General features: G+C 40.4%; 1 protein-coding gene across 1 annotated transcript in view; it reads left to right on the forward strand.

The window, feature by feature from the left end:
- Window positions 1-846: 846 nt before the first annotated feature.
- LOC148169832 (uncharacterized) overlaps window positions 847-26,022 on the forward strand; it is a 35,592-nt gene continuing 10,416 nt past the window's right edge. The window contains exons 1-2 of the mRNA XM_088042899.1: window positions 847-1,127; window positions 18,225-18,284. Of these exons, the coding sequence (XP_087899025.1) occupies window positions 996-1,127; window positions 18,225-18,284 (192 nt within the window). The 5' untranslated portion in view covers window positions 847-995. The remainder of the gene's footprint in view (window positions 1,128-18,224; window positions 18,285-26,022) is intronic.

The raw sequence follows: 26,022 nt of genomic DNA on the forward strand, positions 1-26,022 counted from the left end.
ACAAAGTTTAATTCACTTGTTTGAAACTTTAATAAGCAACCGTGCTGTTATGAGCCAACGAACTAGTTCCTTTCTTTTTTTCTGTTTTGATGACATAAATCAAGTTTAACAGCAAGGCGTAAGATTTATCACCATCTACTTCAGAGTCCACAATTAAAACATCTCGAGGATTAAAAACCAAAAGCGAGTACAATTTTCCATCTAATTAACTCCATGTGACTGTGAAATATCGACTAAAGCTCACATGTTTCTTGTTCGTTGTAGGAGTCGAGTGTTGTTTATAAGCATTTCAAGTTCCACTATTTCAAGAAAAACAACAAACACGCATAAATGTCATGCCGAAAACTGGAAGAATCCGCCATTGCGGATGATTTCATCGTTTAATTATTCAAAAGTAATTTATTAAGACCAAATAAGAGGGTGTGGTCTTTTCACGAAACACCTCTTCCGAAATTTTGGGCGAATTATGAATTCCTCGGCCTCGACTTATCGTGTCCAGTCCCATCCATCTTCTTATCTCGCGTAACTGTCAGAAGTAGCGCGACAGTGTCCACGACGTTTCGATCATTTAATCCGTGAGGTTGGTCGAGCCTACGTTGATCTGCAAATACTGAGGGTGGGGTATTGTGAGCAGGGCGAAATCAACCCCTTTGCAACAACCCCTGAGAGAAGAGCAAGGACCGTTCTTGCCCGAACGCAAGCCGACTTCCCACTCAACCGGAGTTGGATGGAGCGCTAGTGTAGTTCCGATTTACATTCAGTTCAGTTCAGGTTGCGTGGCGAGATGGTTGTGTGATACCACTCCTCACCAACGCGCGAGTTGCTAACCCCCAAGTGCTGAAGATACGCGACGAGATTCGAAACGGGCTTGAGTTCTGTGATTCCTTTTTTTTGTATGATTTCCGGAGTGTTTGATTCTGTTGTGAATGTGTTTGTATTCAGTGCGACGGATTCTGTTTGATTTTTGATTTTGTGTTGATTTTTTGGAGGCAAAAATGGCGCTGTTTTGGCGTTCGGTTTTTACTCTAGCGACAATCACGTCGTGCATGGCGATTTTTATTGGCGGAGAGCAGGATGTAGGAAGTCCCCTAAGGGTTGCACAATGCAGAGCTACTTGTCTTGAAAGGGTAAGCTGCCATATTTGTATTCCGGACTTTTATTGTCTCATCCCCGACCCTGCAAAAACGCACCAACCGCAAAGTCATCATAAAGGCTGAAATTCGCGTGGAAATTGTTTTTCTTGAGGCTGGTGAGACAAAGGAACCAATTTTTCCGTAATAAAGTGCACCTGCTCGCCCGATATGATTCAGCAACATTGATAGTAACAGTCACGAACTGCACAAGATCTCTTGGTCGCGATCAAGGGGTTACAACACCACGGACTGTTTGATCGACGATCCGGCTTCTATTGGTCCGCGAATCATTCCAATATCTGGTTCCTAGCATGCAAACTACCCCTTCGCGATTCGGAAACCACTGACCCAACTTTCCACTTTGTATGATCCTTGTAATCTCGTAGAACGAATTTTGGTCGAGTTGGATCAAATCCAGGGACAGTAGGTGAAATCAATCGTTGAATGGGAATCTACATCTTGATAAGCTGTCGGCACGAACCAGTTATAAAAATGATCGGATATATTCAATTCGGAGCGAGCTAGAGCGATTTGGCGCTTGTTTGTGGGGTGTTTTTGGAGTTAATGACGTGCAATGGTGCGCTTCCCGGTAATTAAAACGATAAATTGCCTATTTGTAATAAGTCCGAGCGACGTTATCATGTAGAAAGTTATTAATTTTTTATAGGCAATCTAGGAATCTCGGGTTTTTCTCGCGGGTAATATAAAATTGGATACAGTTTTTGTTGTGTAGTTCCGTCGAAATTGACTTAATCGGTGGGTTCCTAATCGGTTTGCCTCGAGCAAATTGAGCCGACAGCAATTTAGACAGACAGTTCAGGTAAAAGTTTCCAGTAAGCTACACAACCTTCATTAGAGAACAAACCACTTTGTCTCGTCGAGAAATTCTTCGGTCATATAATATACAAGCGTTTTTCTCATTAGTAGTGCGTGCGAGCAAAGTGCTTTTGATTGATCTTTGTATTCCGTGCACTGAAATGCATTGGGGGTGTCCCTTCCACTTCGAGGGGATTTAAATTTGAATATATATTGGCGATGACTCGTCGGTTTTCCATTAGTGGACTGTCTGAACACATTTTCGAATATTTCGTCTGACTTGCTCTTTCCAAAAGTATCGATAATTATTTTTGTTTTCAGAACGAACTCACCCCCAAATCCGGTCTTAATTACCTTCCACTCTTCCAATTTCGTTGTTTACCCTGCAATATTTACATTTTGATTGGGTGCGTTTTTAGTTAAACACGCGATAACGTGGATTCAAAGCTGTCAAATTAGACGAAATTGATTTGTTTAACCCTCCTCCTGAGAAACGAAATGGCCTTATTTCAAAATCGAACCTTAATTAAGACGAATCTATGATATTACTAAAGTGTCAAATTGTTAGAAATTGATTATCGAAAATTTGAGATAATCAAACCGTCCATACCCGGCAATTTCCAGCTGCACGTATAATTAAATTACCATATTTTTTGCAACATGATATCGATGGTTATGGATTTTGTTGAAACTATAATTACACAGGCAGTTTCTTGTAAGCGCGGCCGAAATTCGTGCAATCCCATTGCACTCATAAAGCTCTACCCCAGAAACCGTCTATTAAAATGGGATGAGGGCCAATTTAGATAATTCATTATTGCACGACCCCTCATTTCACAATAATTGCAGTTAAATACGAGACAAATTAAAATTGGCTCCGCAGGTAAAACTCGGGCCTAAGTGCAGGTCAGATTAGAAAAACAAGAGTGATGTGAGGGTCCCTGATTTTATCTGCTCGCACATTGAAAAATGGGTCGAGCTAATACGAAAAATTCGGGGATATTGAGACGTTCGTTGTATCGCCAAGACCGATCTGAAAATTTGGAAAGCTTCCTAACAATGTTCGACTTAATGGTGCAGCTGGAGAAACGAGAATTACAGCAGCGAAACACTCAAAAAATGGAAATTGTTTTCGGATTAGACTCCCGTTTCAATTTGTTTTTCGTTCTGCGATGACACGTAAATGGCATTCCATCTCGACGAATAATCCGATTTGGAAAGGAGCGGACAAATGTGGAATTGTCAGAGTGATTACCGTAACTACGGTGGTAGGGAGCTTGAGGTTTCCAATACGAAGAACATCTATTTAGGTATCATTGTAACAGCTTTTTGTTGGATTTCTTCGCCAAAACCGCCGCCAGAGGCAAAGGCCGAGTTTTCCCATTTAAATGATTGCTCTGAAAAACAAGTTTTGTAACCTTGCCGTAAGAGCTAAAATTTTGTACAAACGCCATGATTCCAAGACATTTATAATGTATAACTCAAATTTTACCACCGTCCCATAATTTTACTTTTGTCGAGTTTGCGGTTTGGAATGTTCTGCAAAACCAATGCAGGGTAGATTTGTAGTGACTTTTATGATTACCATATGTCACTGCATGCGGCGCCTGTTTACTGACTGTCTCAACGTGCAAGAAACTTGAGGACCGAAAATCTAATTAATCGTAACACGTCGTTATCATGCATTTATGACAATATCATGCACATCCGCATTGTTGTCGCCAATTTCGCATTCACATCTCTTGGCGTTGCTGGCGCAGTTTACAATCAAAGCTTGAACATTTAATTAGTCGGATTTATAATGTAAAACGTTGTTATGCGGCTCCCGTTACTTCCAAACGTTTCATTGGATAAAAAGACCAATAAATCGCGTTAATAAAATTACAATAATTGTTCTCTTTGTTGGTTATAATGATTGACAGTTAATTTCGGTATGTAAATGAAGTCGTTAGAGTGTAACCGAGAGATAGGAGCGGCGGAGTCATCGAAACTTTGGAAGAATCGTGACAATTGTGAGGAAGGTGGACGAATAAATATCAGTCTTTTTAAATCGCGAACCGCCGAAATCCGGCAATAAATAGGGAATTCAATCATCAAGTTATAACTTAATCCTCGGTGTATTTAAAGCCGAGCCGTAATCCGTTCGAATTTATTGAGTTTTGAAATTTAAATACTCGTATAGCGATTTTGAATTTTTTATGACTCTACTTGCAGAATTGTATATTAGTTTATATGGACGCATTTGAAAATTCTGATTTAATACAGCTGTAAACCAGAATTACAGCAAAAACGCGTTGTAAGATACGAGCGTTTTATGAAAATGTATTGAGGCGTATTAAATTATTATTACGAATGCGGTCGTATATAAGGGACGGGCTCATTAAAAATTGATATGGAGGGACGTGGGGAGCCGCTTGTTGCGTATAAAAAGGAAAAGTCGTCATTAATTAAACATTTGTTTTTAGAATTATAATTTAAAATGATAGAACACCGTGTACGCTTGTTTTTCAATCCGCCTCAGTCGTAAAAATCAAAACTAGTTACTTCAGTACGATTCAGTGAAACCGTGTTGGTTTTGTATCGACTGACTATATCACGGAATTTTTTTCAGTTGGCGAAACGCTTCAATTCGTATGCTAATCCGGCAAAGTATTGGAGCAAAACGGCCACAACTTTTATTATTTATAAACTTTGTTATTTCTTTTGAATGATGTTTATTGCGTGACTCCTCTCCCGTTTTTAATAAAAGAAAAGGGGCGCGGGGAGCACACTCTCCAAGGACTTCAGTTACGAGGGGAATTCACAATGAATTCGAAATTAATTTAGTAGAAGAACGTTTAAGTGCTGGAATGTCTATAGCGAAAATAATCTCATGAACTAAACTAGATTTGCAATTTCAACGTGAAAGAAACACCGAGTCCATGTGAGCACGAAAATTCGAATTTCCAAGGCAATTTTGTGCGACTTTCTAATTTAATTGCGAGACGTGTGATTTCGTTGTCTTGTCAGCACAACGTTGCATCAAAAGTGCAACGTTTGTCACACAATAAGGTGTTCATTTCCTCTGCGAAAAACGCTACGTCAAAATATGCACATTTCAAAAATATATTCTGGCCAAGTGCGAATTTAAAATTTAAATTTCATGGTAATAATGATACAAAGTGGTGTAATGCTATTAAAACATTGATATTTTATAATTTCATTATGTTAAGGCCGTTTCACGCTACTGCAGTACCGCTCAAAGTGCAGGCGAAAATTTACATACTCGCAAGTCTTGGGATTTTTCAGGCACTACCAGCGTTAATGCTGTAATTTTGGACGCAACGATTACCGAGATGGGTATTTGATGGCTCTTGTTCTCTTTTTGCGTTATTAAGCTGGCGAAATTACAGCGCACAAAGATACCATTTAACGGAAGGGAGATGCGTGTCAATTGTTGGAATCCTGGTCATACTGCGAATAGCAGTCGAGCTCCAATTAAGAAATTAAAAATTTATAGTTATCAGATGTTATCGATTAGCTGTTTAACATAATAAGCGGTCGCAGGCATGCGGTAGTAACAGATTTTTCACGCCAAAGTTGACTAGAGTTGATTGCGGATTCTATTTTTGTTGCATGCACTAATTATCTGTTTTATTCACGCTTTGTCGTTTCACATCAATTAACCAAAAACCGTATCCGTCGTATTTGATATTCATGCAATCAACAAAAATATTTACATATCGGATATTATAATTTGGTCTGCATTATGTTAAGTTGCAGTTGAAAATTTGCATACTCTTGCAACTTTCCCCACAATAATATTGGCGTAATTTCGAAATAAACGGCTGCGATGGTTCTCGCGGGCTTTTTTGTCCAACTCGAACTAGATAGGTAGTACGCGGCGGCCTGATTTTTCCCATTGTAATCGTATCGGCTGCGGTCGTCACACAAAAACTAAATTGCTAAATTACTAAGCAATATTTTCTCGGGGCCCATCGGCTAATTTGATTACCTCACTCTAATTATTTTCTAATTGAAACGGGATCAAGGCGAGCGCTCTTCATTATTAGTTCTGGACCGCGGTGACATTTCTGGGATTTTATTCATTTCGGAAGCTATCGAGGATAAAACCTTAGATACGGAAAAGTAAAGAGCTGTTACAACTTTATTACTGGTACAGTGTCTTTGGTTTATCAGTCATAAAAACAAGGAATTAGAGCTGTCACAAGAAGTTTTGAAGCTAATCCAGCGATCATCCATTGAAGTTGCGGGCTCCACAAACTTGTTTTTGTAAAGAGTGGAATGTGGTTGTAAATTTCGAAAAACATTTATGCATGCAGTTTGTGCAAATGGTGAGCGAAGGTGAAAGGTCTCTGGAGGCTGTTTTAGCGATTATTTCTTGCATCGCTTCTTCTGTAACATTTTCATTTCATTCATTGATTGCTAGTAAATTAATTGAAAGTCTGTGTATAGTAGTACGCACTAAAAGTAGTTCTTATCGTCAAGCTATTTGCTTTGCCATTCATGTAAAGATAGGTGCCGAGTAAACAACATCTTTGCTTTTTGTAGTCGATGATAAGAAAGCGCCGGTGGTTCAAAGTCAGCGCAGGTGAAGTTCGGGTTTCACTTTCAATCGGGTGATCTTATTAGATGAGAGAAATCCGGAGGTCGGTCTCTGTCCATCTTGAAATGCCGACGAATTCCCCTATCCATGTGTGGTCCGTCGCACGCACCAGCCTCATTAACCTCTTCTTGTCCTTCGCGCCGTCCGCAGGAACTCCCATCAATCGCAAGAGACGATTCGTTGTTCGTCATCGGCCTTCACCTCTCGATATTGCACTGGTAAATCGCCTTCGTCATCCATCGTGGAAAAAGCGTCCGGTTCGATGTCGAAATGGCGTGGCGCCTATGTCATTTCTCTGATCTGGGTAAAGAGCGCGTTATTCATCATATTTAGGTTGTAGTAATGGTGCTTGAGTATGGAGTAGATGGTGCTGTGAGATAAGAGCGCGAGCACGTCCTTCCTGAAAGGTTCGACCGTCAGCGGCCGGCATTACCACACCCAAGCCGAATCATTTAAACCAACAGAACCGAATACATCATAAATCTAATTAACCCCGCGAACAAAATAACCTGTCAGATCTCCGTAATAAATAATACTCATCACAGCTGAAACACCTGGTCTAAAACAAACTAGTGCACAAAGAGAATAACCGAGGAATAAATAACGAGCTTTTGCTACGGATCAATCAAAGCAATCGAACCATTAATACGTTGGCAGAATTCGGTCGGATTTATTTCGTCGGGGAACATCCCCTTTCAGAGGCAAGAAGCGAGTCTTGACGAAACAATGCCATCACACACGCTCACATGCAATCAGTATTATTCTTCTCCCCATTTACATTGAATGCTATACATCTTCTTGGAACACGAACGCAACAGCGAAAATTCGCAACACATAAATCTTGGTCGCGATGCTAAATAAACTGTATTTTATTGGGGCCTTCATGAATATGAATCCAAACCTAACAGGCCGATTGAAATTTTATTTGGCGAAATAACAGGGCCAACTCCCTTTGTCCCAAAAACAATGGGCGAATATCGGACCACATATACACGGACTTTGAATGAATTAACGGAACGATCCAACCGCCAACCTACAATAGAAGTGCCGGCGACTCTGGCGCCGTTTTCCTCATTATGGACCAAGACACAGACAGTCATTCCAAAATAGATCATCGGAATGCTCGTGTTTTAGGTGACCACTGCACGCAAGACTCATTTCCACAAAGCGTAACCACGTTACTGCCACCATTTTCTGCAGAGGAATTTTTAAACATCGTCCCTCATGTATTATCAGTTAATGACTGCTGCAACTTAACAGGGAAAAAAGTCCAAAAATGGGAACATAACGACCAATGGGACATTCCTATTGGTGTCTTACAACGACAAACAAGGCTTTTGAGACGGATTAGCAACATTTCTCTGTATTTCAGTTTCTTGAATTCGCGATAATGTGAAAAAACAATTAAATTTGATGCAGATAAAGCGGGTATTCGAGCGGATTTTTCCAAATGCAGGCAGCGAATTAGAAGCTACCGAGAAAACTGCAACCGGGTAAACTGGATTTGAACCAGTATTGGTTGTCACACTTGCTTATTTATTTATTCCTGTCTTTTGACAAGGGCCTTGCACTGAACTTCTTAACTCTCCAAGAACGTTAATTTCCTGCTCAAAAAGACTAGTAATTGCACAATTTTAACTGTTTTACTAACCGTTTAAATGATTATGCGTTTACTTTTAAGTGCTTCGTTTTATAGCCGTTTCTCCATATAGCAATCATCGGCACACATTAATACTCTATCTCGTCTTGAAAGTCTTTGGTATTCATTTACATGCGGAGAACCTAATACTACGCTTTAAGCAGTTCCGGTATCAGCAAAGAACAAATCATTGTAAGTTGTATTTTTGCCGCCACAACAATGCATTTATCAAACCACACGCACTAATGCTGATAGTGGCCATCATGTCAAAGGGTCAAAAGAAGAAACCGCACATTCATTATTGTCGCTGTAACTGAAGACATTTTCAATGTTGAGGTATTTTCATTGGATGTGGGTTCCATTTCAGCACTTTTTTTTACGAAAATGGACGTGTCGGTACCTCGATGATTTACATATGAATGTAGGGAAAGAATAAAAAAGTAGTAAAAGAAAATATGGCGCTCCGTATTCAAAGGACTCAACAAGTAATATGAGGTCTATTTTTATGGCTGTAGTTCCTTTGGAAAAAGAGCGTTTTTATGAAGAACTTGAAGTTTTGTAGTATTAATTTGAAAGTTTAATGTTGTGGAAGTTTTCTCTTGGAACAGTTGCACCGGAATATGATGAACGATAAGCGATTAAAGCATGCTTCCTACTTCTGGGGAATTGTATTAATTTATGGGTGGTACATAAAAGAAACGCCGGTGGAACAAAATATTGTGCAAACATGTGTAACAAACGTTGGATGCGGGTAGCAATTGTGAGCTTGGGTATTTTGGGATTATTATCCTCGATAGCTAGTTTTAATTGCCATAGAGACAATAAAATCTAGCTCGGAACCTGCTACAAAGCGCCGACCCCAATTTGTAAGTCTGTTTCGTAGACTCCAGAGCTCATAAAGTCCCATTAACAATGGGAAGGCATCAGGTGGGCTCGCGCGAAGTCGTTTGATTCGTCTTGCCAATTAAGATACACCCAAGACGAGGCGGTGACGATCTTGCTTTATGGCCACCGTATGGTCTGCGACCGGCCCACTCTTTATGGCCCCATAAACTAATGCAAGTTCGCGCACGGTTTCTTCAAAGTATCCAGAAACTGTTAAACGCAACAATCAAAAGTGCCACCGAGTTCTAATGACGCTTTTACTGTTATAGCGCTCTTAAAGCGCCGATAAGCGTCTTTCTTATCTTTCGGATTGTTGGGTCCTCCAGATAAAAAATCGGTAGGAATGAGAGCCATACCTCGACGACAGCTCGTTCATTAGCCGAAAACTGATAAACTCGAATCTGAAAAGAAGCTGCCTCTGGCCGTAAATTCGGCCCTGTCAATTCCACAGGCCGAGATAGATTTGGATTTCTAAAGGCGCCGAACTACTGGTTTTAATCGACTAATTAAAGTTAATGCGGAATTATTTCCAGTGCCTTGTGCTTCGACGGTGGCTAAGGGGATTTCGCCAAAATATTATGCTAATATGATTGACGAAACATTCTCTGCCTCACAGGAGGAGAATTTTCGAAAAAATGTAACAAAAATAGACCTAATCGTTTTCGTTTCCTGTCGAAGCTATTAATTTGCTTGGCTCTCGTCAGGGACGTCCACCGTCGGCAGCGGCAAGGGTAAGATTATTTAGCACAATGTGGTCGGCTGATCCGAGATATGGCCGCGTGGACAACTGAATGGTAGTAGAGCACCCGGCGGTGATGGACGATAGGCGGAGGTAATGACAGATCCGGACTCAATAGTCGTAAATTACGGTCCGCGAGCGACAGGTAGCGTTTGTTAGCGCGGTCCGCTGGCCCCAGGGGTAAATATGTATAAAGCGTGTGTATGTACCACAGTACCGACACGACACACAAAACGCATTAGGAAAGCACCTCTCGACACACGCACTTCCAACAAAGAACGACTTCGCGCAAATGACTCGGAAAAGGAGATCGTTAGAGTTAACGATACGATAAGACTGTTGAGAATGCTGTGAAATATCGCACGGGCGCGACAACCTAGAGCTTTCAAATGATAAACAATACGGAATGTACGCCACTGGATCACGTCCATGGTGGTAGCGCAGGAAGAGATCGTTATCGGGAGGTTTACGGATTCGCAAAAACGCCAAGGCTAAACTTTGGGAGATCGTTTTGGTAGGAATTCTTTTGAGAATTCATTTCTGGGAACAAGGATCGGCGAGGATAAGTACGAATGTGCGTGCTGTTTACTGTTGTATAATCGATTTTTACAACCTGCAGGATACAGGGCTATAATCATTTTATCAACATGTTGTGAAAGCGGATCTAATTTGAATTTTGTCATCCGCGCGAACGCTTTAACTTCTCGTTGAAAGCTAATGTTGAAAGTTTTAAGTTTATTCTGAACTACAAAGGATTTTTCTCTTATTGTCGCAGTCTGTATTTTATCGACTGTATGCATGTAGACAACAGTCAAGAAATTGGCGCTAGTTTTTGCCGCTCACCTCTGCAAGAAGTGAAAACAAGACGTTTCTAAAGATCAACATTGTTTCCTTTCTCCATCAACTCAGATTAATGGTTGTCATTGGCGAAGCCAAAGAACAGCGGCGTTCTCCGCGACCGTCTAGTCCTCGGAGCGGCAACAGATAACGGTCTAACCCTCTCCAAGCAGATGTAAAGTTCGAAATGTGTAAAACGCGTCATGATTGTTTCCGACGTAATTGGAGCAAGAGCTCGATGATTGTATGGGATCTTTTGCCGCGCCATGAATTTTTATGGAAACGACATCGTGCCATTGCGGATCCCAGCCGTGTTGAGTTTTTTTCTAGTGAATCTGCATCGAGTTGAACTCGAGGCCGGACCGTTACGACTTGGCTTTTTGCTCGTCTGTTCGCGATTCGACAATGCTTGTGTTTATTCAAAGACTCGGACGTAAATCGTTGCGGTTAGTTCGTGTTAAATATGTACTTCAATCGGAATCGTGCACTCCTTCTTGCTCTAGCCTGAAATTTTTGGCTGGATAATGGAAACGAACGTACCTCGTCCTGCGACTTAATTTGTTCTTGAAGCGGAGTCATGGAACATAAACAAATGATTCCATCGGCGGTGAACAAAGCCGGCTTGAATTCTCGTTACTCGTCTTAAGTTAAACAATTGTGACGTCGTAGGTACGTTATACACCCGTTGATTGGATTTATATTGCTTCGTCCGATTTAGTACGTCACTCTCGCTTCTCTCGCTTAATTTACACGTAAGAATGTCGCTGCACAATCAAGTGTAATTACTGAGGTCTAAGCATGATAGGCTCTTGCATGCCTCATACGTAATTGCTCTGCTGGATATTTATTTAAGAGACTATTTAAATTCGACGTACAACCACCGAGCGACTTCCAATCCCGCTTTAATCCCCTGTCTAAAACTAAATTTAAATGGAGGTGGTTCTGGTTCCAACGCGGTTAAGGATGTATTAATGTTGAGATTAATGAGCAAGAGACGAAAGCACCACGCTCCGTGTGAAGCATGGCCAAAACAAAAACAGATTAGACCTAAATTAGCAACTAACTTGACAGTTGAAAACCACAGCATAGGCAATTACTTCAGAGGAAAGAAGACAGTCGTTGTATGTATTATTGACTGCATTCCATTTTACACACAATGATGAAAATGCCACAAGAACTGGACGAGTCGGTGCTAAAATGTGACGAATGTAACTTAAAAACCTCCCTAAGTGTTGCATTCATTACAGCAATGATCATATTCACACATGCACAAGAGTGCATCTCCTGCGGCGCGAAATTTATGAAATTGTGTGATTATGGTAAGAGAATCCGACAATCACTCCTTTTATCTTATTTAAGTAATCGAGAGTTTTCAAGTTTCACCACCAGTGGAATTGTTTGAAAGCTCAATTCATGCCACTTTTCGCACGAAAACGATGCGTGATATCAAACAAATTCATAAAACTTTATTACCGCTGGGTTTGTTTATCCAGAGGGATCAAAGGATTCGAGGGGCCCTGGTCAATAATTTTAACGGCGAATTCAGACAAGGTCCCTTCGCCTATTTATAAACATGCTGGATTTGTCTGAGTGTACACATCTTCGCCACTTGTCATTGTTGCATGTGTCACCGAAAGACGGGGGCCATCGCAACATTCTTTTCTGGTCTGTTTGTATTCTGGAAGAGAAGGATACAGAATCTTGACGTGTTGGCTGTGCCATTTGACGGAATGTAAGGATAAAGAGGGTTGAAGAGGCCATTCGTCTAAACTATTTATAATGAGGACGAAGGATCGTGTGGGTATGTTACATATTGCACCTCGGTCGTTCGCGAAATTTATGCAGCTAAACGCGTCATGTATAAAAATGCTTCACAGCTGGTCGCGGAATTCATTAGGGTGACATTTTACACGCCCAAACTATTCCGGCCATTATGTATTGAGAAATATGAATACTAATGTGAGTGAGATTGAATAAAAGCGCAGTTTTTATTTTGAAGAAAAAGACCTGTTATGAATTATGTTTCAACACTATAAACGTTTATACGGATCATCAAATGCGTTTTTAATAGTGTATACATAGTATATGTGTAATTTACATGATGTAACGTGGGATTAGTATTGAGGTCGTGGTCTGGCACATCTGACCGGATGTTTGTTTGTTATGAAAAGATGTTCAATTAATTCCATAACCGATCCGCGCATGGTTGGACCTTCAAAGAGAGCAAGGGTCTGTGTGATCGTGACAAAGCAGCGTATATTTGGGAAAAGCCGGTAATGTATCCAAATTGATACAGAACTTCTCAATAATATGTAAACAGAGTGAGGGATGTTGGCCCCGGGTGAAATCTGGTCGTGTGTGTGGGACACAAAGGATAATTCGCATCTGTCGCGCTGGCCCTTTGATGATTTCCTATAGTTAACCCGCATTTGATGCGGACATACATAACGTGCTAATGCATACATATATCCGCGCTAAATTCGTTAAATAATTTTCACCGAGCTTTGATGTTATAAAAGCTTTTGTATTGATACGAGTTCGTGTGGAAATTGTGGCAGATTTTAATTCGTTTGAAAAATTGCTCCAAACCACCAATCTAATTAGATCAAAGCAGTTTTCCCGGAGATGCATCTGGCTCTTCCCCGAATTAATGTACTTTGCAGTCCACTGTGCGCTACATTAAACAAACAGCCAACATATTTGAATTGGTAATGACTCGTATCTAGCCTAGGTCTCATATCTCAGAGATGTCGGAGGTCAACTTCTATTTGATATTCACTCTTGAGGTCAACTCGGGCAGCGCCGGGACTTTAATATTTAGATTGCGTTCGCAACCGGGACTCTGCAAGGGATGTCATATTTATTACCCAACAAAACGCTGACTTGCCACCATAAATCTTCCGCACGGCTCGGATACAAACAATATTTATATTTTTACATTGAAGTGGACAACCAAATTGCAGAAGCAAGATGCTCCTGATGACTCAGTACATTACTTTGCATCGCCTCGATGCTTCGGTTATCAGCCGATCTCAGATCAGATCGATGCGGATAGATATCTGTTCAGGCCGTTCGCTCGACGGTCGGCTGATTTATCGGCCAAATCGTCCTCTGAAATATCGACGGGGAATTTGATCAATATCTTACATCCAGGTACCCGGTTTTTGGAAAAATCAATAAAATCAGTTATAGCAAAGGACCTTCATCATTGTTCTATGCGTAGTAATGAAGTAGAACGGAAATGTGGAACAATGGTAAAATATGCAAATGTGGCGAAGCTGTTTTGCATCACCTTGAATGTACCCAGAAAAATAAGTATATTTACGGCGACAACATAGAGCTTGTACGTGTATCTGAAATATGGCAAAAGTTTCATTCCGCCACCGCCAAACTGTGTAAATTTGTCCACACTTCAATAACAGTAAATCATCTTAAATCCGGCACCCTCTTGTCCGAAGTCTAGCGACGCCCATAAACCTTTATGTTCGAATTTGTCATATGCAGAGTTGCGTGCCACCTTGTAGTAAATACAGGATATAAAGGTAAAATACAGTCTGGCTATTCAGGTCTGGAAGAGTCATTTGAACAGTGGACCGACGACATTGGCAACAATGGCCGGTTGCAATTGCCAGATAAAGACAGCCATTTCGCCGTTGAATAGTGGCATTGCGGTGTTAACGGAACACATTAAACTATAGAATTGTAAGCAACATTTGTTACCATAAGCGTTTATGTTTGTGGCGAGGTGTGTCCGCCAATTCCGAAACAGCACTTGACAAGAACAATTACTGTTCATCAAGGGATTTTTTACACTACAAACGCGTCGCAACAATTCCCATCGGTTAAAAGGAATTTAGATTAAAGGATGTTCAGTGGCGAGAGCGTCCGCAACATAAAGCCATCCGCGCGGTACTTTGCTGTCGAATTTACACAAAGTTTGGTAGCACTGAAATGGTACCGCATGTTTACATTAAATTGTGTGACATTCCTTTGTATCATTAACATTTAATGGGAATTATACCAACAAGCGCACCATATTTCAGCGCACAAAAGGAACACATGTTTGCTTGTTTAGCGACGTATCCATTCTTACACCGTGATGTGTACACGCCGGACGAAATTTATGGACTTTTTCAACGCCCCGAAAGACGCTTAATTGCGCTGGTACTAGCGAAGCAAGTGCATCTATCGCGGCAGGTACATCTAAACCGGCCATTTTTAGGGCACGAAATCGCTCCTGTTGTCATGACAACGACCGAACCCCGTAATTCGGTTAGGGGCATCCCCGTACTCTTCGGCGACGGCGGCCAAATTCGTTCCCTGCAGTATAAACACTTGTGACGCGCCGATATTGATGTAAGTTCGCGCTCACCGATCGTTTGGGTTGCGGAGATTGTTTACCCTCGTGCATACACATGGCGCACGTTTTCAACAGATATATTAAACTGGCACTAGGCCAACAATTCTTTTGTACTTTCAAGTTCCATAGGTGAGTCATGACGTTAAACCGAATTAAGAGTAGCATGGTCAGTTACCCTCGTACAAAGACCAGAAGGGAGGCCCACCCCAAACTTACTAACAAACCGTTCGCGGATTCTGATTGATGACGATATTTCGGTAGGAACGCAAAAATCACACACGGGAACCATAGCTCACGCGAACCATGGAACCCTCCCTCGAAAAATCACTATTCTATCCTCATCGTTCCGTAATCAAACGACCTATTCCACCCAACGGTCTTCTATCAGAGCCATGAATCAGATTGGGGGTCGTGACAACTGTCTGAGCTTATTTAGAAACAGGGGAATCCCTTTTCGGGGCAAAGCTGGCGATAATGCGTTTTGTGGAAAGTGCATGCACAGAACTCTTGGAGACGGCGGGGGCTTTTTTTCTTTTATTTATGGGCATGTCTACAAAAAGATTAAAATGCGCTTTATCAAATATCGGTTTTCCGTATTAATAATAGCATGTTCCTCTATGATCGTGGGTGACGCCACTAGCGAAACAATAAAAAATGCGCTTTATGGTGACAGAGTTCCAATTATCCCAATCATTCATTGACGAAAAATAGGATCATTCTATTTTTAGTTTTCCATTACCTGAATTTGTTGACAAATCACTCGGGGTGGCTGCCAGTTCAATTTTTTTTTTAAACGATCAGTCTAAAAAGACTTAGTAATAGACAACTTAACGTTTGATGGAAGTGGTGATTGTAAAAATATATAGCCAATAAAGGCCTGATTTATTGCTTTGAAGTTAAAATCTTAGCGGTTCTGCGCAAAGCTGTGGTGAAATTAGCCAATAAAATTAATTATTGTAATTACGATGAAGTGAGTGGGACTGTCGTTATCGTCGCATTTAAATCATTATTTCTTATTTATGTTGCAAAAAGAAACATTTTTGAAACTTGATAGCGTCGGCGTCTTTGGTAATGAGTAATGGTGTCTGTAAAAGACAGGATTTTAAAACACATTAAATGGTATTTAGATGCGTTAGATAGGTACTTAGTTGTCGCGTCTAAAGTACTTCCTTTTTGTGATTTTTTCGCGTGGTGGGGGCTAGAGAACGTGGACATTCCTCCACTTCTATGGGCAATTTAAATGGAGGAATAAATAATTCAATTACGTAGCTGTTCGATGCATCTGAACATTCTTACAGTACAATACCAGATAATCGTAGTGAATAAATAGCGTCCCGCATAACTTCCATATGTATGCGACAACTCCGGAACGTGATATAGATTTTTCTCTCCGGAGTCGGTGTGTGTAATTATGCGCCGACCGACCACTAAAAACAATTAAAACCTCTTCTCACGACAATGACACGGCGCGTATGATCGTAGATGGTCATGGTGGGCATGCAACCATCGCCTTAATGGTTCAGCTAACAAACACCTTCGACTTACCAACCACGACGAAAAGGATGACGACATTTCTCTGCACTCGCACTGATTAAACTTACAGACATGTTTAATTATAATGGGGGAGAGCCACTACGAATTGTGACTTTCCGAGTCGAATTCGATTGCCTCACGCCTTATTGCGGACCCTTGGAGAGAAGAAAAACGTAAAATTGTCAACGGAGAAAATTCCCCGTACCTCATAAAACGGGTGCGTTTACGACGCCGCCAAATATTTTTTACGGGAGGACAGAACCGGGAGGATGACACACTAACGAGAGAGTAAAGATCATTATTTTTCCACAGCTATTCCGTGGAATCACGCCAATCAGATAACGCTTTGTTTTTACTTCCCAATATGCATTAGTATCCGTATATTATTCGCGACTCTTTCTGATTTATCGGTGTTTACGTTTCCCGATAAATCACTTGTTTGGTTTGCGACAACTTCCAGTGCTGATTCTATTTGATTTTATTGAGTAATTTCGTTTTAGCAATAAACACACAAAGTAAAAGATTAGGTTTTAAATGTAAAAATGGATTGCTCGTTTACAGTTATAGCTGCAGATCCTGCCATAAAGTACGCTTTGTCTTCGCATTATGGCAAGGGTTTGTTTGATCATATAGTTTCAACTTTATCGACCATATTTTACAGGAGACATCGGTCATTAAAACAACGACATTTAAATCGTACCGAGTCGACAATTAAACTTTTAAACATAAACTTGAGGGGTTCTTCGGTTTCGTCTAATTTTAGTTTTATCCCCGACTGGCTGTCATTGACTTTGCTCTTATCGAAGGAGAATTCAGGTCAGACTTTAAGGAGTTCCAGGTCCGTATTGAATTTAGTGTGGCGTTGGTGGTACTGGGTGTGATGATAGCAATGTTCGTTTTTATAATGTATAGTCGTCCCCCGCGCGCTCTTAATTACGACCGCTCGGAGTTTTCAATAAATGTTTAATTATTTATGTGACATGTTTATAATAACTAATGAATATTTAAAGTGTTTGAATATTTATGTTTTGGTTGAAAGAGCAGAAAATGCGTGTACGTTTGCCTAGGTGTGCATCACCGGTTGTCTCAAAGCAGATCGAAGGAGAATTTTTTCGTCGTCGTAGTCAAATTCCTTTAGACGTTTTGTATTTTATTGGAACAGGAGGAATTTTTAAAATACTTTCGTGGAAGAATACGTGAAACTCGTTGTTTGTTTGGTATTACGTTTCGTGTTAGGCAAGCAAAACAATCCCTCTAGTTCGTTCTAAGCTCGTATAAGCTGGCTTAGAGAGCAGGGATTCCAAATTCTGGGTGTAATCACGATTTCTCCCAGCGCATCTCAAACCATTTAGATCGGTATCTGGATAATCCGCGCTCTAGCTCTTATCCGATCACAACAGAGCGCTATGAGACGCTAATTACATACTTAACTCGCAATAAAATATTTATGAGACCAGCTTTTTCCGCGGCTGACTTCATTTACAAGAATTCAATTTTAGTGTTCGTGCATGTGTGGCTCTTTGAATTCGGTGTACCGAGAGCCGGAGGCGGGTATTGTGTTGGTGGCAGCGGATTTACGAACTCCAGCATGTTATTGAAATGCAAATTTTAATGAAGTTTTTAATCTCTACATCCAAATCCCAAACATTAATATTAATTTGTGGCTTCTTTTGCAGTTTTCGAACGACGGCCCCAACGGAGAGTCCATGTGTCTGCAGGGTCCTGATTGTTTCATGGTGAGTAGCACACAAAAACTTTTACCATGAGCGACCACAGAAAATTTCGGGTTGCACAGTATGCTCTGGGCATTTGGCAGCGTTCACGAAGAACGTAATTTTCACCTCTGTTGAGTCCAGTAATGATTTTTCCCGTCTCGGAACGTGATGTTTTATACGAGACTTGTCGGTTTTGTTTTTGTTATACTTCTTCTTCCCTTTGGTCCGAGGAATTTAAATCCGCCGAAATGTTCGATTTTCACGCTCCACGTATTTTACACCTGTTTTGTCTATTAACTTTTTCTCGTTGCTTCACCTCAATATTCATTAATTTCTTTCGTACAAGGAGTGATATAACGGATCGCGCCTTGCTAGCTCGTGGCTTCTTCAATTAGATAAATGACCAGATTAGTGGGGCTCTATTTAGACCGTTCCACAAGACTATACTTTGGGAAACAATCGTCGCCATTATCGATTCGATCTTTTTGCAGTAGCGACGGAACCGCTTAAGTAACACTGTAATTGTGCCTGCACCTTATAATTTCATTTGCTCGAGGATAAGTTCATTTAACACCATCTGTTTTCGATAAAGCGCTATCGGCTCTTTTGCAGATCTTTCATTTACTCGCAAAACCGAAAACAACGACTTGCTATATCGCATTTCAATCCCGAAAAGTTGATTAACTTGCAACTTCCTGGCGCTACCGTTTGTCGTAAAGATCACCACAATTTAACTTTGTCTTGACTTGAGAACTGTTATGAAACTCCAAAGCGGTTCTTGTTATATGTGACGAACAAAGTGCATCTGTCGAAACTCCTATTTGAATATCTTTACTCTTGAAACTGAGCTACAATTACTACCACTTTAGCGAGGATGCATGACGGCGTCAAGGATGCCCTAAGACCGTGTTATTTTATATGGATTGAAGATAATCTTCAAGGTTTTGCTGCCTTTGATGGAAGGCTTGTCTGAGATTGTTATTGAAATTAACATCTCTCTCTAGCGAAGAAAAATCTGTCGGTGCTCTTTTTCAATTAGATTTCTCCCATGCAGTTTTTCCGCGGTATCAGTTCTTTGTTCATGTATCAAGCTCAGAGTGAAATATGGGTTTAATATAAAAAGGTGTATTTCCTGTGCACGAACTATTAGTGTCACATGCAGTGCAGTCGGTACGTAACGGCGGAAATTTGTTTCAGTGGTGAATGTAGGCACTTAGGGCGCCCGGGTCGGACTGATAAATGTGCGGTCCTCGAACCGAATCCGATATAGAAAACCGCGAATTGATTGTATTTGATCTCATTTTTCATCGGGGCCCGTATTTAAAGCCAGGATTACGATTTATTAGGACGTTTTTATATCAGCGACTCGAGTCAGGTACAGTCACGAGACTATTACGGCTCTGTTATCATCGAAAGAGGCCGCGGAATTGGATGGAGTCTTCTTTTCTGTATTGTACGCTCCTGAAACCGCGGATCGAATTCGTGTTCATGATTTCAGCGGCGCACTCTTAATGGCATTTTTAGGTCACGTACAGTGCCCTGGGGTGGAGAAATGCAGGTACAATGCAATTTATGGATCTAATAACAGAATTGTAACCCCTCTGATATCGTACGTGTGCTAACTTGGAGGGTGACGTTTGGGGTATTAGCTCAATTCTTTGGTGGTCTCAATCACAAATAGAAAACAACCGGGAAACGTTCCCGGTATTTTAACGACCTGGCGAATTCCTTCTAGACGTACGTGTATCTACTTGTGCATGCGTTTCAACGGCATAATCTAAATTAATGCTTTTGATGGAGACGTAATAGATGATGATTCCCGAAATAACGATCTTAACGTACAAACCGACATGAGTTAATTTCCCCATTGTCGTCCCAGTTTCGCATATGTGCTATTCCGAACTGTCACATCTGCAGCAAGTGCTTAGTAATGAGTCTATTTATCATTATTGACGTGTTTTGACTCCCAGTGTGTTTACACAAGCGGACTCTCACCATTTTCAAAACACACAACACCGAAATTTGTTTATTTGCAAAGAAAACAGCGTTTCAGTTAACCGAAGAAAGACCTGCTTTTGAAAAACACTAATCAAATTAGTTACACCGTTTCTACATTTCGCTTTGTTCTCGTTATCACTAGCACAAATATCCGTGACTTTACACTTTGCACGAAGACTTTTTTTACGTACCCAAACGGTAACAATATCAATAATCATTATGACGTAGCGACTAGGCCACATTTTCTTCTCTACCGATAAAAATCTCTTAATTGACTTCCAGTATGAATCATGGATCGATACAGTTAGAGATAATTTATTACAATGAATTAATTGCGAAATTTCATTAGCCAATTAAAGAGAAAACATGTTTGGAAGCTACTCTATATTGGAGTGACGGAATACTTCATCCAAGTATAGACACTGAAGGCTCCTGATAGGATTTATAAGTATTTCCTGGCAAAAGTTGAAACAATGCTTTTGGAAAATTTCCTGTGAACTTTCGACCCGCTCGTAAACATGACAAATTTTTAGTGTGGACCCTAATAAATGGGGATATTTATGAGGGATGCAGCTACCAACCCCCCGATGGTCAGTTGACTAAATACGGGACGAAGCAATAAAAGTGACACTACCGTTCTGCGGGGGGTGCAACAACAAGTATTTTTTATTGCAGGATCATTGCTTACCTTGTCGACTTCCATAATTTTGGGGTTTCGATTTTATTGCTTTCATTGATTTGAAAGGAGGTTGTAAATAATAATTTTAAAAACGTCAGGATTTTGACGTCGTAAAATACGGCAATAAAATAAATCTGGACTTCCATAAATATTAGAAAATGTAGTTTATACAAAATTTATTGTTTATTCGGGCGATTTTTATGGCGACTTTAAGTGTCGCTTGTTTTTGTACTTCATAAATTGCCTTCATGCAGCAACACTTAATCATTTATTCCGCAGCGAAATGCGAACATCATCTGCTGGCTTTCAAGAACCAACAATCGGATGCGTAATTTTTGGCGCCCGACTGTTAGACGCATGCCATTGATCTTTACCGAATTTGGAAAGTTCTTGATAATGGCGCGGATGTGGACAAAGTTTGGTCCGATTATACACATTTGCAAATCTAAAAATGATTTAAATCATATCGCTGAATGCCGGGAATTTGCAACTGACGTACAATTTAATCGGTTCGCTAGATTGGTGCAAAAAGTAATTATAAGTCCCCACGGAAAGTAATTCATCGCATCAGTGATGTTAAATTGCGACCACAATTTATTATGTGTATTCAGCACAACGATTATTGATCCTGTACCTATGGTATTATCTTTTTTACCAATTGAAAGGCAATAAAAAAGTGATTTGCGATGTTTGGTGGAATTCCTTAGTGGGACATTAAAAGGGAAATAAATGGACACGTTCAGCTGCGTAAATCTTGATAAAACATGTATTTTATTATTATTAATTCCAACTTCTGCGTTATTAATATTAGGAATGAAGGAGCAACACGGAAAGCTATTACTAATTTTAATTTGCAATTTGTCTTGGTTTGAGAGGTACCATAAGCAGGCATGTAATGATGACAGGTCAAAATATGATTTAAGGTTTGAAGTGTAAATAAATCTCACTTCGGTTTAGTAGTAGAAGACTGTAAATATTTACATAATGTATTTTTGTCCCATCCAACCTGTCTGGTTCTGATATAAAATCGACACCGTTTTTCGTGTGCATTTGTCTCGTCACCACCTACGATCTTGTATTGTTTCACATTTCAGAAACTTTACATAGAAGATAAATTCCTCGTTTGATTTATCGTGCGAGCAAATTAATGTTTATTTAAAGTGAGCGGTTATGGAATCATTGGAACTTGTTTTAAGAATGTGCTAAACCAACCAAAGTTGTGTGACAAGGTGCTGTACCATAATATTTATCGAAACGTCTGTTTTGCGCTTTTTGCTCTAGGAGTGTCTGATTTCTTGTTCCCTTAAGGAACATAACACCAGTGACCTTTTCTTCGCTCTAGAACCGATGATAATTACTAATGGTGGCGAGTTTTCCGGTTGAGAAGAGCCGGTTCTGCTCATCCACCTATCAGCTGATGTTGGAACTGATTAGAGATTGTTGTTACGGTATCTTCCATATTTTATCGGGAGTTTAGTGGAAGTTTCTCTAATTACAGAAGTGGCATTGTGAGTGCTCACATCGTGTCTAAGTTAGATCGAGATAGGTTCGAAGGCAGCCACGACTCCACATTATCCTCAAGATGGAATCTACTCAGATTTGATAGGAGTTGCCGATGAAATGTGTCTATTTTTAATAACGACGTCGAGTGGAAGTGGAAGTCTTCCATCCATCATCGAATTTGTCTGGTAGTTCTGTGCTTTTCGCCCACGCGAGGGTACCGCGAGCTTATAAATCTCAGCAGAACTAATGTAGGTTGTACCGGCGTACCTGAACTAAATTATTTTTTATTAGTGGCTGGTTAAATCGAGTCAAGGTATCGGGTTCAACAAATTACAGTGACCGTGATCGTGTTGTGGTCATTACTTAATGCCGATATCTCACGAGTTGGTCGGCGCACGGTCGTGAGCACTCGCGATCCGTCCAAGGGGCATGAGGTGTGCCACCCACCGGAGATATGTGCAATAAATCCATATTTTCCAGAGTCGTCCTTTGTGGGAACCGTACTGATTGTCTCTCGCTGTGTATCTACTAACCAGGCGCAGGCCGCTCCTGACCTTTGAGGTTCAATCCGAAGAAAGACAATGCCCGCATTGTTCCTCGATAACGAGATCTCTTAATACATCTACAGTTATTAGAGACTGGATAATTTTGCGATTTTGTAGAAATGAATCATGTCGAGGGTCGAGTAGTCATCCAGCTGTTTAATTAAATAAATGCGTTTCCTGTTGATCCCTTCAAGTCGTATTGTTTTCGGGATCGGGGATTTAATCCCGTGTGTGCATCTTTTATTGCGTGCCGTCTGGTCTAAGCATGACAAACGCATGTGTCAATGCTATAATGAAGTCTAGAATGGGTAAAGTCCCCTGCATGTACTATTCAGGATAATTTATTGCCAGGATATCCCATATCCTCGCGTGATAACGCCTCGGCGATACGGAGGTTTAGTCACATGCTAAGTCCACAAGGACATTGCAACACTGCATTCAACTGCACTCTCAATACCAAGCAACTTTGCAATGGGCGACTCTATCCAAACTCCCCCATCAAGTGCTTGCTAATATCTAATATCAGAAAGTACTCACATTGGGGCAATCTGGTGTTACACTTTTTGTATTTTTTTATTAACCCCCGCTGTGACTGACTTATCTAACCAAGTCGACTCAAACAGGATATGGAACACCATAAACTGAAATTGAAAAGTAGATCGCCTCCATTTCCTCAAATATTAAACGTAAGCGCGCGAAAAAAATAAAATAAATCGACGAACGCCTACACGCATCGCATTGTTACATAAAAAAACAAATTTGCAATTTCTCTAGAGAACCGAGGCGATAAAAACACAACCAAGCCGTTTCTCTCAACGACAAATCTGACATCAAGACAAATAGTTTTTGTCAAATTCTCAGGTTCTCTGCGGTAAGTCGCCCCCGAAATATTCAACTCTCTAGTGGGCACACGTACAAATAACCCCCGCCACGACAAGTTTATTTATCGCCGCTTATCACCGGGATTTCGACCGACTTAATCAACCATCCAATGGTGGAATAAGTAAAAACTCCGATATCAGAAAGAAACAATTTCTTCGAGATAAGTTGCTGAGTCATTCACAAGAACTTGAACCTGAAAGCCCACAAAACCGAGGGTGTAGTCGCACAGCAAAATGTTTATAGTTTCACGTCACACTTGTTGCTGCCGGCCACATAATGGGTTTATTAATATTTATTTGCGAAAAATCTCATTGTGTTTAGATCACAATTCTAGTCGTGCGAACTTTTTTGTGAAAACTTCGTTAGCTGAACCCTCAAAACAATTTTGCGCTCAAGGAAAATGTAGCAAGGTGGTGTTGACTTCGTCTGAACTCCGGGTCATCCATATTTAATCATCCAGCCGCGCTTTTAGTTTTCTTTTCATTCGCGAAATTCCTAGTTATCGCCAGCCGTTGCACGATCAAAGAATAAAATGTTTCGAAAGCAATTAAATTAATTCGCTTTGGTGTTGAAATTTCGAGTGGATGCATTGCGGTTCCCATAAATCTGTCTTGCATCCGATGAAAACCGGGGGCAAAACGCCATTATTTTCGTTTCACAGTTTCATTTGGAGCAATAATTGGATGCGTTTTTAATTTAAACGCGCATTCGTTTTCAAATTTAATCCGTTGTTAGTGTTGCAGCATCGGCGTTTTTTCAGTTAGTTTCATTAAGGTTCAATTCCATTAGAAGTTGTACTTTTGAATACTTTTCGAGCGAATTCATCACTGCATGTGGAAGTTCGACAATTAAATTTTACAGCCGAATTCCATTATTCGCGAACATAATTCGGTTTCACCTTTTACCCTGGAGCTTCCAGTTACTCATCGCTTAACGCATTTTCTGGCTTGTTTCATTTCGACAATAGCGCGATCGGAGTTTTTTGGAAATAACTCGCCAAAGACGAATTGCTGCGGCGGTCGAACGAATTCTTGTCACTTTCGACGGCGATAATGTCGAAGACATCGTTGAGGGATTGGAGCTCCGTGTTGTTACTCTAAAAGCCGCAATTTTAACCAAATTACGCCACTGAGTTTTACAGCGTCTTACATTCTGTTTTTATGACGTACCGCCCCCAACTTGTGTCGCAGGGACGCCGCCTCCCGATGAGACTTTTCAAAAGTAATTCGTCACGATTAATACGCTTTTTTGTGTGTATGCAGCCCCAGCAATTTTAGATGCACGTTTGCGATATGGTCGAACACGGTAAAGGGTGTACAGGCCAGTCCGTATAATAGTAAATCACTTCAGGGCCATTTTCGCTAATTTCGTGATTTATAGGTTTATAACTCCAGTTGAACTGATATATACAACAATCGTTTACGACAGGATCGGCCATTTTCAAGAAACGCTTTATGGGCTGTATATTACCCTATTGATGCTTTTATGACGGAGCACTACCATTCTGATTTAAATTTACGCACTTTGCGATACTTTTTGCCAACTCTTTCGAAGAACTGTTTAAAATGGGTGTGCTTCTATATATCTTCAGGGATGACAGCTTGACCTAAATTAACTTTCCGAAACTTTCACCAAAACCGAAGCTCGGAAGAAGTATTAGTTTCTCTGAAATGATAATTTTCTTAGTAAACATATAAGTTTATGTTTGAGTCTGCGTTTTTCTAGATATTTATATTTGTCCACACACCTACTTCGTGCGATAATCAAAATGTACTGTTTATTCTAGAGATAAGAGACGAAGGTTAAAATAGAAAACGATCTTACGTCAGGTACATGCTGGGATTTTTATAAATAATTATTCTCCTCACAGTGATACATGTACTATTCTTAGATTTTTGTTCAATTTTTGAAAACTAGAAACTCATTCCCAGCGAGCAGATAGGTACTTCTTTGTTTACATATTCGTCAGCACACAATTTCCTTGTTTGTTTTAAAGATGAGATTTTTAAAGCCTTCTGACATGTGATGTTAATAGATTAGGCAGTAAAAACCGAACACATGAACGTTTGAATTTCATTTACAAATTAGTTTCTGACAATGATACATAACTTACTTCCATTTGATGAAGAGCTTCCAGGAACTCTTTTCATCG

The sequence above is a fragment of the Gnatocerus cornutus genome, chromosome 8 (genome assembly GCF_029298725.1).
Source record: "Gnatocerus cornutus isolate USDA-ARS CGAHR chromosome 8, icGnaCorn1.1, whole genome shotgun sequence".
NCBI classification, from domain to species: domain Eukaryota; kingdom Metazoa; phylum Arthropoda; class Insecta; order Coleoptera; family Tenebrionidae; genus Gnatocerus; species Gnatocerus cornutus.